The following is a 15,447-nucleotide window of genomic DNA, read 5'->3' on the forward strand; positions in this document are numbered from 1 at the left end:
CTCTTTCCTCCCCTTTCACAGCCAGTTACACATACTGTATATACATTTCTAGACTAACACGCATCCTCTTATTTAAGGGATGAATCTTAATAACTGACAATGGGTTCTTTGGGTTCTTACTGTGCATGTATTATGAAATAAATTGCAGTAATCAAAGGGCAACTATTTTTGGTGAAATAGTATACTCCTGATTTTATCAATGTATGCTATGTTTTAATTATATTGAAATACTAGCTGATTGCCCGGCGTTGCCCGGGTATGTATTTGGCTGGTGTTGGCTCTGCATACTTTTTTTAACCCTAACACACAATTACTCACTGACCAAGTTTGTGAGCTTTGCGGTCTTTGGTATCAATAATTTGCATTTAAATGAAAAAATCTGATTGCTGTTTGTGGCTCCACAGAGTCCACACCCTTTTCTGAATTTGAACCCCAGTCACCCAATAACCAACTGTACCAGGTTTGAGGCCTGTGCCATTAACAGTGCAAGAATGGTAGCAATTAAATATTCCCCTTGAAAAGCAATAGGTGAAGTTTGATTCACTTTTGTAGGCTCCACCCACTTTTCTGAATATTAATCCCAGTCACCCAGTGACCAACTGTGCAAAGTTTTAAAACCCTGCCATTAACAGTGTAAGAATGGCTGCAGTTTACATTTTCCCAGTGAAATTTGTATTTGTCTCCACCCACATTGCCCGTGTATATATTTGACTGGTGTTGGCTCCGCCCACTTTCTAACCCTAACGCACAAATACTCAATGACCAAGTTTGTGAGCTTTGGGGTCCTTGGCATCAATAATTTGTATATTCCCATAGAAATTAAACAAATCAGATTGGCTGTTTGTGACTTCACCCCCTCTCCAGCATTTGAATGACCAACTGTAGCAGGTTTGAGGCATCTGCTATTAACAGTGTAAAAACGGCAGCAATTTAAATATTCCACTTGAAAATAAACAGGTGAATTTTGATTGGCTATTATAGGCTCCACCCACTTCCCTGATAATTAATCTCAGTCACTCAGTGACCATATGGGCAAAGTTTGGGAACCCTGCCATAAACAGTGTAAGAAGGGCTGCAGTTTACAATTTCCAAGTGAAATTTGTTTTTGGCTCAGCCCACTTTTTGTGACCTGAACACACAGTCACTCAATGACCAAGTTTGTGAGCTTTGGGGTCCTTGGCATCAATAATTTGTATTTTCCCATGACATGAAACAAATCTGATTCACTGTTTGTGGCTCTGTCCCCTTTTCTGAATTTGAACCCCAGTGACCCAATGACCAACTGTACCAGGTTTGAGGCTTGTGCCATTAGCAGTGCAAGAATGGCAGCAATTTTAATATTCTCCTTGAAAAGCGACATGTGATTTTTGATTGGCATTTTTAGGTTCCACCCACTTTTCTGAATATTAATCCCAGTCACCCAGTAACCAGCTATGCTGAGTTTGAGAACGCTGCCATTAACAGTGAAGAAGGGCTGCAGTTTACAATTTCCCAGAAAAATCTGTTTTTAACTCCACCCACTTTTTGTAAGCTGGACACACAGTCACTACACAATGACCAAGTTTGTGAGCTTTTGGGTTCCTGGCAAAATTGTGCTAAAGGGAGCAGTTTATCCAGCAAAGAAATCTGGCTGTTTTTGGCTCCGCCCTTTTACTGAATTTGAACTCCAGACACTTAACGACCGACTGTAGCAGGTTTGATGCCTCTGCCATTAACAGTGTAAGAATGGCTGCAGTTTCAATATTCCCCTTAAAATCAAAAGGTGACTTTTAAATGGTTGCTGTAGGCTCCACCCACTTTTCTGAATAATAGTCCCAGTCATCCAGTGGCCAACTGTGTGACGTTTTAGAACCCTGCCAATAACAGAATGGCTGAAATCAATCTAACAAATCTGATTGGCTGTTTGTGGCTCCACCCCTTTAGTGAATTTGGACCCCAGTCACCCAATGACTGACTGTATCAGGTTTGAGGCCTCTGCCATTAACTTGGCCAATTGCGTAAAGTTTGGGAATCTTGCCATGTTAAAAATGTAGTTGTTAACACCGCCCACTTTTTCTAACCTTGACATACAGTCACTCAATTATCAAGTTTATCAGCTTTGGGGTCATAGGTATCAATACTTTGTATATTCCCATTGAAAAATAATCAAATCTGGCTGTTTGTTGCTCCGCCCCCTTTCTGAATTTGAACCCCAGTCACCCAGTGAGCAATTGTACCAGGTTTGAGGCATCTGCTATTAACAGTATAAGAGAATGGTAGCAGCTTTAATATTCCCTTTGAAAATCAAAAGGTGAATTTTTATTGGCTGTTGTAGGTTCCACCCACCTTCCAAAATCTTAATCTCATTTACCCAGTGACCAACTGTGCAAAGTTTGAGAACCCTGCCATTAACGGTGTAAGAATGGCTGCAGTTTATTTTTCCCAGTAAAAGTTGTTTTTGGCTCTGCCCACTTTTTGTAACCTTGACACACAGACACTCAATGACCAAGTTTGTGAGCGTTCAGGTTCCTGGCATCAAAAATGTGTGAATGGAAGCAGTTTATCCACCAAGGAAATCTGTTTGGCTGTTTGTGGCCCCGCCCCTTTAGTGAATTTGAACCCCAATCACCCAATGACTGACTGTAGCAAGTTTGAAGCCTCTGCCATTAAAAGTGTAAGAATAGCAGCAGTTTAAATATTCCCCTTGAAAATCAATAGGTGAATTTTGATTGGATGTTGTAGGCTCCACCCACTTTCTTGAATCTTAATTGCATTCACCCAGTGACCAAGTGTGGCAAGTTTGAGAACCCTGCCATTAACAGTCTAAGAATGGCTGCAATTTACATTTTCCCATTTAAAATGAATGGCTGAAATTTGATTGGCTGTTTTATGCTCCGCCCACTTTTCCTGGATTTGTAACCTCGGTCATGAAGTGACCACCTGTGCCAAGTATGGGGACTCTGGCTTGATTACTGTGAGAATGGCAGCCTTTTACATTTTTTCTATTGACTTGAATGGGTGAAATTATTATTATTATTATTATTATTATTATTTAGTATTTATATAGCGCCGACATATTACGCAGCGCTGTACAATGTATATATATATCTTGTCACTAACTGTCCCTCAAAGGAGCTCACAATCTAATCCCTACCATTGCCATATGTCTATATTATGTAGTGTAAGTACTGTAGTCTAGGGCCAATTTTTTTTTTAGGGGGAGCCAATTAACTTATCTGTATGTTTTTGGAATGTGGGAGGAAACCGGAGTGCCCGAAGGAAACCCACGCAGACACGGAGAGAACATACAAACTCTTTGCAGATAGGGCCCTGGCTGGGATTCGAACCAGGGACCCAGCGCTGCAAGGCGAGAGAGCTAACCACTACGCCACCGTGCTGAAATCTGATTGGCTGTTTGTAGCTCTGCCCAGGTGTGCAGGGGGGACGCGAGACCCCCAGAACTTATCATCCCAGGTAGTAAGGGATCTGTGTACCAAGTTTCGTTCAAATCGGTCAAGCCTTTTTTAAGTGATCGCGGCACATACATACACACACACACACACACACACACACACACACACACACACACACACACACACACACACACACACACACACACACATCCGATTTTATATCTATACTAGCTGATAGCCCGGCGTTGCCCGGGAATGTATTTGGCTGGTGTTGCTCCGCCCACTTTTCTAACCCTAACACACAATGACTAAATGACCTAGTTTGTGAGCTTTGCATTGTTTGGCATCAATCATTTTTATTGAAATGAAACAAATCTGATTGGCTGTGGCTCCACCCTCTTTTCTGATTTTGAACCCCAGTCACCCAATGACCAACTGTTCCAGGTTTTAAGCTTGTGTCCTTAACAGTGCAAAAATGGCAGCAATTGAATATTCCCCTTGAAAAGCAATAAATGAATTTGAATTGGCTTTTGTAGGCTCCACCCTCTTTTATGAATATTAATCCCAGTCACCCAGTGACCAACTGTGCAAAGTTTGAGAACCCTACCGTTAACAGTGTAAGAATGGCTGCAGTTTACATTTTCCCAGTGAAATTTGTATTTGTCTCCGCCCACTAATGACCCAGCATTGCCTAGGTATGTATTTGGCTGGTGTTGGCTATGCCCACTTTCTGTAACAGTAACAGACAATTACTTAATTACTCAATGACCAAATTTGTGAGCTTTGCAGTCTTTGGCATCAATAATTTGCATTGAAATGAAACAAATCTGATGGGCTGTTTGTGTCTCCACCCCTTTTCTGAATTTGAACCCTAGTCACCCAATAAATAACTGTACCCAGTTTGGGGCTTGTGCAATTAACAGTGCGAGAATGGCAGTAATGCAATATTTCCCTTGAAAATCAATAGATGAATTTTGATTGGCTTTTGTAGGCTCCATCCACTTTTATGAATATTAGCTGATGAATCGGCGTTGCCCGGGTATGTATTTGACTGGTGTTAGCTCTGGCCACTTTTTCTAACCCTAACACGCAAATACTCAATGACCAAGTTTGTGAGCTTTGGGGTCTTTGTCATCAATATTTTGTATATTCCCATAGAAATTAAACAAATCAGATTGGCTGTTTGTGGCTCTGCCCCTCTCCGACATTTGAACCCCAGTCATCCAATGACCAACTGTAGCAGGTTTGAGGCATCTGTTATTAACAGAGCAAAAATTGAAGAAATTTAAATATTCCCCTTGAAAATCAACAGGTGAATTTGGACCCCAGTCACCTATCAGGTAAGAGGCCTCTGCCATTGACAGTGTAAGAATGGTAGCAATGTAAATATTCCCCTAGGTGAAATTTGATTGGCTGTTGTTGGCACCACCCACATTTCTGAATATTAATCCCAGTCACCCAGTGGCCCACTGTGTCAAGTTTAGGAACCCTGCCCTTAACAGTGTAAGAATGGCTGCAGTTTATATTTTCCCCTGGAATAAAATGTAGTTGTTGGCTCCACCCACTTTTTATAACTTTAGCATACAGTCACTCAATGACCAAGTTTATGAGCTTTGGGCGGAGCTACGAACAGATCAGATTCCACCCATTCAAGTGAATGGAAAAAATGGAAAAGGCTGCCATTCTCACAGTAATTGAGCCAGAGTCCCCACACTTGGCACAGTTGGTCACTTGGTGACTGAGATTACAAATCCAGGAAAAGTGGGTGGAGCATAAAACAGCCAATGAAATTTCAGACATTTATTTTAAATGGAAAAATGTAAACTGCAGCCATTCTTACACTGCTAATCGCAGAATTTTCAAACTTGGCAAACTTGGTCACTGGGTGAATGAGATTAATATTCAGGAAAGTGGGTGGAGCCTACAACAGCCAATTAAATTTCACCTGTTGGTTTTCAAAGGGAATATTTACATTGCAGTCATTCTTACACTATTAATAGCAGATGCTTCAAACCTGGTACTGTTAGTCACTGGGTGAATTGGGTTCAAATTCGGAAAGGGGGCGGAGCCACAAACAGCCAATCAGATTTGTTTAATTTCAATGGGAATATACAAATTATTGATACCAAAATCCCAAAGCTCATAAACTTGGTCATTGAGTGACTGTATGCTAAGGTTAGAAAAAGTGGGCGGAGCCAACAACTACATTTTATTCCAGGGAAAAATATAAACGGCAGCCATTCTTACACTGTTAATGGCAGGGTTCCCAAACTTGACACAGTGGGCCACTGGGTGACTGGGATTAATATTCAGAAATGTGGGTGGCGCCAACAACAGCCAATCAAAATTCTATGTTTGATTTATTGCATACATAGTGTATAATATCCACGTGTGATGGGCACCCCTAGCTTTAGTACAATTTAGCACCAGTGTGTATATATTCATATCTATTGTGTTATTGTTTACAGATATCAGCTCATATGCGTCCATGTGACCTATTGGCCACTTTTTCCTGTATCTACGATAGAGAGGGCTCCTCCAATTGACTGGTGCTGCAGCCCCGCCTTACATCCTGTGACTGCTTGCCGCTGACGTCATTACTTCTCCCCGTCGAGACACCAGTGCATCACCCGGCTAAGTTCTCCATCAGGTCTGCAGGTAGCGGCTGATGTAGGTGCGCCGTCGGGCAAGACGGGAGAAGGGGGCTGTGACCGCAGACATAGAGGGGAGTACGTTTATGGGAGGGACTTTGTGTTGGCGTACCCTGCAGCAGGTGAGCATATAGTTCCCCATCAGGTCCGCTTAGTATGGGGCTACTGTGATTGGTGTTTTATAATTTAAACTGATTGGTCACCTGTTGATTTAATATGCTATTTATACCTGTATGGCTCATTGTGATGTGAACTTTACATACAGCATACGAAACGTTGCATTTTTCTGCTGTAATGCAAAATTATAATAAAAGAGCATAAGAATTACTGGATGATGCTGGCTATTCCCTACTATTGCAGGTCTGACCTGGAGTGCTGCCAGATCCAAGCCTTTGCACATCCTCACTGGTAACCTTTGGATGCTCCACAATCTTTTCACTGTAGTATTATTCGTTAAAAGCTGCCCAATGTGCTGATATAAAATTCATAACAATAACTTGTCCGGTTATTGGGGTATGACCCTTCTTGGGGGCAGGACAGCCTAACGCCCCCGTGCAAGATGTCATATTAATCGGAATTTTCTGACATCTATGAATCTGCTATCCACCCAAATATGACATGTATAGTTTATGAGTTACAGTATTTTACAATTTAGGCTTAAAATCCTCCTAGGAGGAGGTGGACTGTCATTGGTGTGTAAATCAGAGGGGGCAGGCATTGCCACACCACCAAACCAGCTTCATCAAAAGCACATTGCCAGCAGGCGGACTTCAGTCCTCCATTTTAACATCATCTGTATTACAGCTCGACCTGCTGCTGGACAGAGGACCCCCCAGCAGCCATCCTGGAACTGTAACATCTGCTTGGATTACAAAATATCCCCACACAGACTGCATTTCTGCTAAGTAAACCATTGCCAATAATTCCCTTGTATTTTAAGCTTTGTGTGTATATGTTAATTAGTATATGTAAATGTGTGTAATACAATTTTGTTATTAAAATTGGAGATGGCCTGAACCTCCGATTTTCGGTTCGCGAACCGGGTTCGCGAACTTCTGCAAAAGGTTCGGTTCGCGTGAACTTTCACGAACTGCAATAGACATCAATGGGGATGTGAACTTTGAAAACTAGAAACATTTATGCTGGCCACAAAAGTGATGGAAAAGATGTTTCAAGGGGTCTAACACCTGGAGGGGGGCATGGATGAGTGGGATAGACGCCAAAAGTCCCGGGGAAAAATATGAATTTGACCCTTAGCAGCGTTTTAAGGGCAGAATTCACATTGAATGCCAGTAGTTAGCTAGGCATAGGTAAGAGTCCCAGTATAGGTAGGTAGGCATAGGTAGGAGTCCCAGTATAGGTAGGTAGGCATAGGTAGAAGTCCCAGTATAGGTAGGTAGGTGTAGGTAGGTGTCCCAGTATAGGTAGATAGGCATAGGTGGGTGCCCCAGTAGTTAGCTTGGCATAGGTAGGAGTCCCAGTATAGGTAGGTAGGCATAGGTAGGTGTCCCAGTATAGGTAGGTAGGCATAGGTAGGTGCCCTTGTAGTTAGCTAGGCATAGGTAGGAGTCCCAGTATAGGTAGGTAGGCATAGGTAGGTGCCCCAGTAGTTAGCTAGGCATAGTTAGGAGTCCCAGTATAGGTAGGTAGACATAGGTAGGTGCCCTAGTATAGGTAGGTAGGCATAGGTAGGTGCCCCAGTAGTTAGCTAGGCATAGGTAGGAGTCCCAGTATAGGTAGGCATAGGTAGGTGCCCTAGTATAGGTAGGTAGGCATAGGTAAGTGCCCCAGTAGTTAGCTAGGCATAGGTAGGAGTGCCAGTATAGGTAGATAGGCATAGGCAGGTGCCCCAGTAGTTAGCTAGGCATAGGTAGGAGACCCAGTATAGGTAGGTAGGCATAGGTAGGTGCCCTAGTATAGGTAGGTAGGTAGGTAGGTATAGGTAGGTGTCCCCGTATAGGTAAGTAGGTGCCCCAGTAGTTAGGTAGGCATAGGTAGGTGTCCCAGTATAGATAGTTAGGCAGGGCCTGGCTGGCACAGTAATAGCAATTACCAAGGTCCAGCTGCAACAGATAGGGCTGTATAATGCAGTGTCAGTTTGCAACACAAAAAGAAACACATCAGGATAACATTAGCTCTCAAAAGAGCTGCTGTGGGGTGCTATTTTAGCAATAACAATAAGCCAGGAGCAAGCTAACAAGCCTACAAGAGCCTAACTAATCTTTCCCTATGAGAGTCTGCCAGCAGCTGTCCCTTCACTAAGTAATGCAGGCACACGAGTGAGTGTAAAGCCCAGGGCTGCCTGCCTTTTATAAGGGGGGGAGTGGCTCCAGGAGAGAGTGTAGCCTAATTGGCTACAATGTGCCTGCTGACTGTGATGTAGAGGGTCAAAGTTGACCCTAATGGCGCACTATGGGGGTGAATCGAACTTCCGCAAAAGTTCGCCTTCGCTGGCGAACGCGAAACACCGGAAGTTTGCCTGGAACCGTTCGCAGGCGAACCATTCGGCCATCTCTAATTAAAATGTGTAAAAATTGTTTAGCGGTTATGACCTGTTCCTGAACATACACAATCGTACTTACTCCTCCGAAAATTTTACCTTGTGTTCTAGAGTATCTTGTATTTATAACTCGTATGCTTGAATCGGGCACAGATAAACAGGTCTGGCGCCGATCCCTGCATACAGCTAAGGGTTAACTTACAGTGTTTGCAGTGGGCTAAAATATTTACAGTCCTGTGCTGACTCACAGGTGGTGGCAAGCTTTTGAATTGTACGTGTGTGGTGAATCCTTTGGAGTCAGGACGCTCCTCTCGGTTAGTCGGTTCATAGCCTGCGAATCCACATATGGGCATCTATGCGCAAAACGACAGCGAGACCGAGTTTCTGACTCTGAGTGATTGACCCGATCAAGGACCGGCCCGTGCGGTCTATAACACATGGCACCAAAAGAAACCTATTCCTTTGGTGTGCGTATTTTCCGCAGTATAAAATGCTCTGGAATATAAGACGTACTTAGGTTTAGAGGGCAAAAACCAGGGGAAAAAAATATATACTAAACCTGGTGCGTCCATACTCCAGGAGCATCTTGTATGTGTTCACCTCCAAATAGTGTCCTCCTGTGTCCCCTTGTCTCCTCCATGTGTCCTCCTGTGTCCCACCATTGCAGTATTGGGTTTGGGATAGGCACGCCTTGCTGTGGATTATTGGGTGCTTAGCCTTGATGTAGAAGCGACATCAATCCAGTACAAGCGATTCAAGGTCGGCTGGCACACCAAAGTCAGTTTCCAAGCAAATGTATTGAATGCACAGCATGACAATTGTTTCAGTGCCAAGCATGGTCCCCTTCATCAGATAAGTGCAGACATACAGACATCGTATGCAGGGGCGGACTGACCATTAGGGCACTCGGGCATGGACCGAGGGCCCGTGGTCAGGGGGGGGGGGGGGGCCCGCCACCCGCCAGAGAGCCCTGAGCACGAGGGGAGACAGCCAGCAAAGGAGGGCGATGGGCAGAGCAGCGGAAAAGGGGGGAAGTTCCCCCCCCTTCTCTCACCTTGGGGCCCCCCTTCCTGGCTCTCCCCATCACAATCGGTAAAGTGTCGGCGCAGCGGCTGTCAGCGGGCGGAGATTTACCGCTGTTCAGCCACCGGAGGCAGCGCTGATCTGTGTGCCACTAGTCTGGGCTTCTCAAGCCCAGACTAGTGGCACACAGATCAGCGCTCCCTCCGGTGGCTGAACAGCGGTAAGTCTCCGCCCGCTGTCAGACGCTACCCGCTGTGCCGACACTTTACAGATTCTGGAGGGGAGAGCCAGGAAGGGGGGCCCCAAGGTGAGAGAAGGGGGGGAACTTCCCCCCTTCTCCGCTGCTATGCAAATCGCCCTCCTTCACTGGCTGTCTCCCCTCCTGGAGACACTACAAGCCTGGCTGCATATACTGGGGGCACCTATAGACCTGGCTATACCGGGGAGACCCATACACCTGGCTGCATATACTGGGGAGACCTATACACCTGGCTGCATATACTGGGGGCACTTATACACCTGACTACATATACTGGGGGCACTTATAGACCTAGCTACATATACTGGGGGCACCTGTAGACCTGGCTATACTGGGGACACCTATACACCTGGCTGCATATACTGGGGAGACCTATACACCTGGCTGCATATACTGGGGGCACTTATACACCTGACTACATATACTGGGGGCACTTACAGACCTAGCTACACATACTGGGGGCACCTATAGACCTGGCTGTATATACTGGGGGCACCTATAGATCTGGCTATACTGGGGACACCTATACACCTGGCTACATATACTGGGGACACCTAAAGACCTGGCTATCTATACAGGAGACACCTATAGACCTGGCTATCTGTACTGGGGACACCTATAGGCCTGGCTACCTATTCTGGAGACACCTGTAGACCTGGCTACCTATACTGGGGACACCTATAGACCTGGCTATCTTAACTGGGGACATCTATAGACCTGGCTATCTTAAATGGGGACATCTATGGACCTGGTTATCTATTCTGGGGACACCCGTAGACTAGGCTACTTATACTGGGGACACCTATAGACCTGGATACCTGCACTGGGAAAACCTATAGACCTGGTTACTTCCACTGCGGATACCTTTTGACCTGGTTACCTATACTGGGGGCACCTATTTTGGGGGAACTGCTGCCAGATTAACTATTTTTGGGGAACTGCTGCTGCCAGATTAAGTGTTTTTTGAGAAACAGCTGCCAGATTATGTGTATTTTTGGGGAACCGCTGCCAGATTGTGTATAATGGGGGAACTGCTGCTTCCAGATTCTGTGTATTTTGCACTACTGCGGCTACATGTATTTTCGGTGATCCACTGCCAGATTATGCATATTTTGGGGAGCCGCTGCCAAATTATGTGTATTTGGGGGAACCGCTGCTGCCAGATGTCTATTTTGGGGGAACGACTGCCATATTATCTGTATTTTGGAAGAACCTTTGCCAAATTGCATGGAATTTCGGTGAAATGCTGTCAGATTACATGTATTTTGCGGGGAAACACTATGGCAGAGTTCAAACTTCCCCGACAGACCTTTTACACCACTGCTAAGGTCATGTATATTTTGCCCCACCCATATTCTATTGCATGACCACACCCATTTTTAGGCGTGCCGCGCTACGCGCGGCGCAGGGGTTTTTATCAGTATAAAATATAACGTATTTACTGTTGTCAGTAAATTATTATATCTTAGTCTGTAAAAATATAACGTGAAAGGTGGGAAACACTGGTATGGGGGCCTCATAATCTCCTATTGCCCGAGGGCCCTATGAGTTGTCAGTCCGCCCCTGATCGTATGTCTGCACTTATCTGATGAAGGGGACCATGTTTGGCCCCAAAACAATTGGCCTGCTGTGCATTCAATAAATTTGCTTGGAAACTGACTTTGGTGTGCCAGCCGACCTTGAATCGCCTGTGTCCCACCATGTCTGCCCCATGTATCCTGCTGTGTCCCCCATGTGTCCTCCTGTCTTCCCATGTCTGCCCCATGTGTCCTCCTGTCTTCCCCACATGTACTCCTGTGTCCTCCAGTCTCCCCAATGTGTCCTCCCATGTCCACCTGTCGTGCCCGGCTTCCCATGCATGCCTCAGCTCCCTCTCCTGGCCCCCTCACCCTACGCCCCCCATGTGCCACTTCTCCCTCTCCTGCCCCCCCACCCGGGTGTGTAGCAGCAGCTGCTTACCTCATTTTCCATGTGTCTTCCTCTAGTGATGGGCTTCTAATGATGACGTGATCATTAGGAGCCCATTACTAGAGGAAGTCGCAAGGAGAACACGGAGGTCTGCAGTCCCCGTGGGCATGACGGATGTGGTAAGCAGCTGCCACTACACACCGAGGGAGGGGGGGCAGGAAAGGGAGCAAAGGCACGTGGGGGGGGGATCCAGGCGCACAGGCAGGGAATCCCCGATGTGGCGGCGGGTCAGCTGTTCATATTGGTGGGCATTCGTAAGTTGGGGATTCCCTGCCTTTGCCATATAAGATGCAGGGACTTTTTCTCCCCGGAAAATGCGATTGAACTGGAACAGTGAGCTGCAGAAGAATCCAGGATGCCTCTGAATTATCCAGAGGCTTCCCACTACTGAGGTACGCATGTTATTTTTTTCCAGTTCAGGTGTCCTTTAAGCATTTTTCACCACAATTTTGCTTTAAAACTTTACTGAAGTAATACATGAACCTAAGCAATACTTGTGCTGATTAGCATGAACTTTGATGTTTTCATACCAACTTTGTGTAACTTCAGGAAACATTACGCCTACAAAATTCTTCTGAGATCAGTAATTATTCATTCTCATACAGAGTATTCCCTCATTTCCATGCATCCTGCTGGGAACTGAGCAGCATATTAGGACTGAGAGAAAAAAAGCTTGCTATCCATTATATACATGAATCCACCAGTGAAATCTCCGTAGTTTTGATTGTATAAGGAGAGGATGCAGCCTGTGTACACTTCCTGATCAGCCTCAGTATAGAAAGTACCCATGTCATTCTCATACACATGCTAAGAATAAGAACTCTGTGACTAGTTTTCATAACACAGGTTTTTCCATTTTTTATTTCATGGTTATTTCCTTGCTATTTCTTTGCTTAATTCATTGATGGATGGTTGCTCTGTATATTGGCCACTTGTGTCTTTCCCAAAGGGTTTTACAAGAACAGTAGTTGGCACTTTTGCTTTGCAGTACTACAAACTCAGACAAGGCGGTATCTGCGTGGAATTTGTTCTACCTGTATTTGTGTGGGTTTCCTATCCCACCCCCAAAAAGTATTTGTAGGTCAACTGGCATTCTCATAAAACTGCCTCTAGACTGTGGTAGGCACATTAGAGTGTTAGCTCCTGTGAGCATTGTGGGATTGTACTCCGATGAGCACTGCAGAGATTATGTCAGCACCATGTAAATGCATAGTCAGGAACAATGTTTTGTCTTGCTTTTTGCAACATCCTGTTTTGAACCAAGGGTCAGCTGCAGGACTCCTATACCTTTCCTCTCACTCTTCAACCGCTGCTCCTCTCTGCCAAGCCTTTCACTGGCTGCTGATAGCTCAACACATTCAGTTTTCTAACCTACAAAGCTCTTCACAACGCCTCTCTTCCATATATCTCTTTACTCTTTTCCAGGTACCACCCGACTACATTCTACATTCTTGAAACCACCTTCTTCTACCTTACACTACAATCACCTCATTACATTTATTTCTACAGAACACACCTCCCAACTTCTCAGACAAGGATATCATTAAACCTAGGTCACTCCTTGACAATAATGTCTACTTCCTGCAGAATGCAGAACTCGCTGTCAGCCAATGTACAGGTTACTCAGTACATAACCATATGTTTTTTACTCTGTATGCACCCTTGACTGAGTTTTCAAAGGTATGGTTTTCATCCCGACTGTGTCTTGCAACTGCTGTTTATTTGTTGGACAACAATCTGTGTAAAGGTGGCCATACATGGTACAATTTTTCATTTTTTTCTATTGGATAATTTAGTTCGATTATTCGGTTAGATCGAATATAAAGATTTTTCCAGCATGTCCGATCAGACTTTTCTCGAAAAAATGGGATAATCGCTCAAATTTCTTGATCGAAAAAAAAAATATTTTCAACTTTCATTCGATTTGATCATTTAGATCGAATAAACAGGAAAATCAAATGTTTTTATTGTATCGTGTATGGACACCATAAGTTACCATAATACTGATTTTGTATACCACTTTTTGTATTACACAGGCATATCTGTCTTTTTTAGTGTGTAGTGCTACAAAGAAGTATGGATCTAAATACGTTAATAATAATAATACTGATTCTAATAATAATAGTATAATTTATTTTCTTTACTCAGATCACTATGGTGCCAAAACAGCAATTTAACCAGTCAGGTGTTACCAACTTTCTCCTTTTAGGGTTTTCCTTGATGGAAGAGACTAGATTTTGCCTTCTCATTGTTCTGTCAGCTGTCTACATTACCACCATTGCAGCAAATGTCTCCATCATTGTCCTTATCAGAGCAGAGTCACGTCTGCATAAACCTATGTATTTCTTCATCGGTGGACTGTCATTTCTTGAGATCTGGTATCCATCTGTTACTGTTCCTAGACTTCTGTGGTCTCTTAAAACAAAGGACCAATACATTTCTTCAGCTGGATGCATGGCTCAGTTTTACTTCCATTTCTCCCTGGGAACAACAGAGATGTTCCTCCTGACAGCCATGGCGTATGATCGATACGTGGCGATATGTAATCCCTTGCGTTATTTGACTATCATGAGTCCTTATATTTGTACTGTGCTTATACTGGGATCTTGGTCATGTGGATTTATTGCAGTTGTGGCTCCATGTATAAGTATATCCACTTTTTGGTTCTGTGACGGGAATAAGGTAGATCACTATTACTGTGATTTTGCCCCAGTGGTCCGCTTGTCATGTTCTGATACATTGAAAGCTGAGAATGTGTTTTTCTATTCCGCACTTTTTATAATTGTAGGTTGTCTTCTGTTCACTCTTACATCTTATGCATGTATCACCCGAACCATAATAAACTGTCCGACTGCTTCAGGAAGACGTAAAGCATTTTCAACCTTTGCCTCCCATTTGTCTGTTGTTACCCTTTTCTATGGGACAGTTATGTTTATGTTCATTCGGCCGGCTAGTGTGGATTCTCTTCATCTCAATAAAATTATCTCGATTATCCCATCCGTAGTGACTCCTCTTCTGAATCCCATTATTTACACCTTACGGAACCAAGAGGTGATGGAAGCAGTGCTGAGGGCCACTCGCAGAATAATGACTTTCCAAGAAGAGGGCTGAGATAATGTGACTCCCAGTAAAACGGTTACCTAAAATATCCAGAAGAACTTTACAAGGCATGTTGGGAGGAATTTGATTATTCCTACGGGTTGGTTTGATCACACTGATATAAGGAGCTCTATGAAACAACTTTGATAAACTATGTCTTGAAATTAAGTATAAAATGCAGTTGGTTAATTGTGCTTTTTTACAATTTTGAACAAGATAAATGTTAACGCATGATAGCAGTCCTCTTTCCTGCTTATATGGTTTGACTGGTTACAGGTGTAATGTTGTGATTGAGTGACAAGAACAAATGATAGTCAGTGTGATTAAGATGAACACCAACACATGATTCAGAAAAAAAGGACCACTCTTCTTAATCTGTTCCTAATGAAAATTTTACTGGAAGCATATGCCTGACAAAACATTCATTTTCATTGAGGAGCAAACTGTACCATGGCTGAAAGGTGTGAAAGATCACCAAAATCTCCTCTTGGGTTCCAGACTAGATGGATATTATCTTAAGATGCATGTTACACACAGTATCCCTATTATCAAATA

The 15,447-nt window shown here is 44.0% G+C and overlaps 1 protein-coding gene across 1 annotated transcript; it reads left to right on the forward strand.

Moving 5' to 3' along the window:
• The first annotated feature begins 13,947 nt into the window (after positions 1–13,947).
• Positions 13,948–14,904, forward strand: LOC137527377 (olfactory receptor 6F1-like). Its single transcript, XM_068247890.1, has one exon. It carries the CDS (start codon positions 13,948–13,950, stop codon positions 14,902–14,904), a length of 957 nt encoding a protein of 318 aa, XP_068103991.1.
• The last annotated feature ends 543 nt before the right edge of the window (positions 14,905–15,447 follow it).

The sequence above is a fragment of the Hyperolius riggenbachi genome, chromosome 8 (genome assembly GCF_040937935.1).
Source record: "Hyperolius riggenbachi isolate aHypRig1 chromosome 8, aHypRig1.pri, whole genome shotgun sequence".
In the NCBI taxonomy this organism is placed as follows: Eukaryota; Metazoa; Chordata; class Amphibia; order Anura; family Hyperoliidae; genus Hyperolius; species Hyperolius riggenbachi.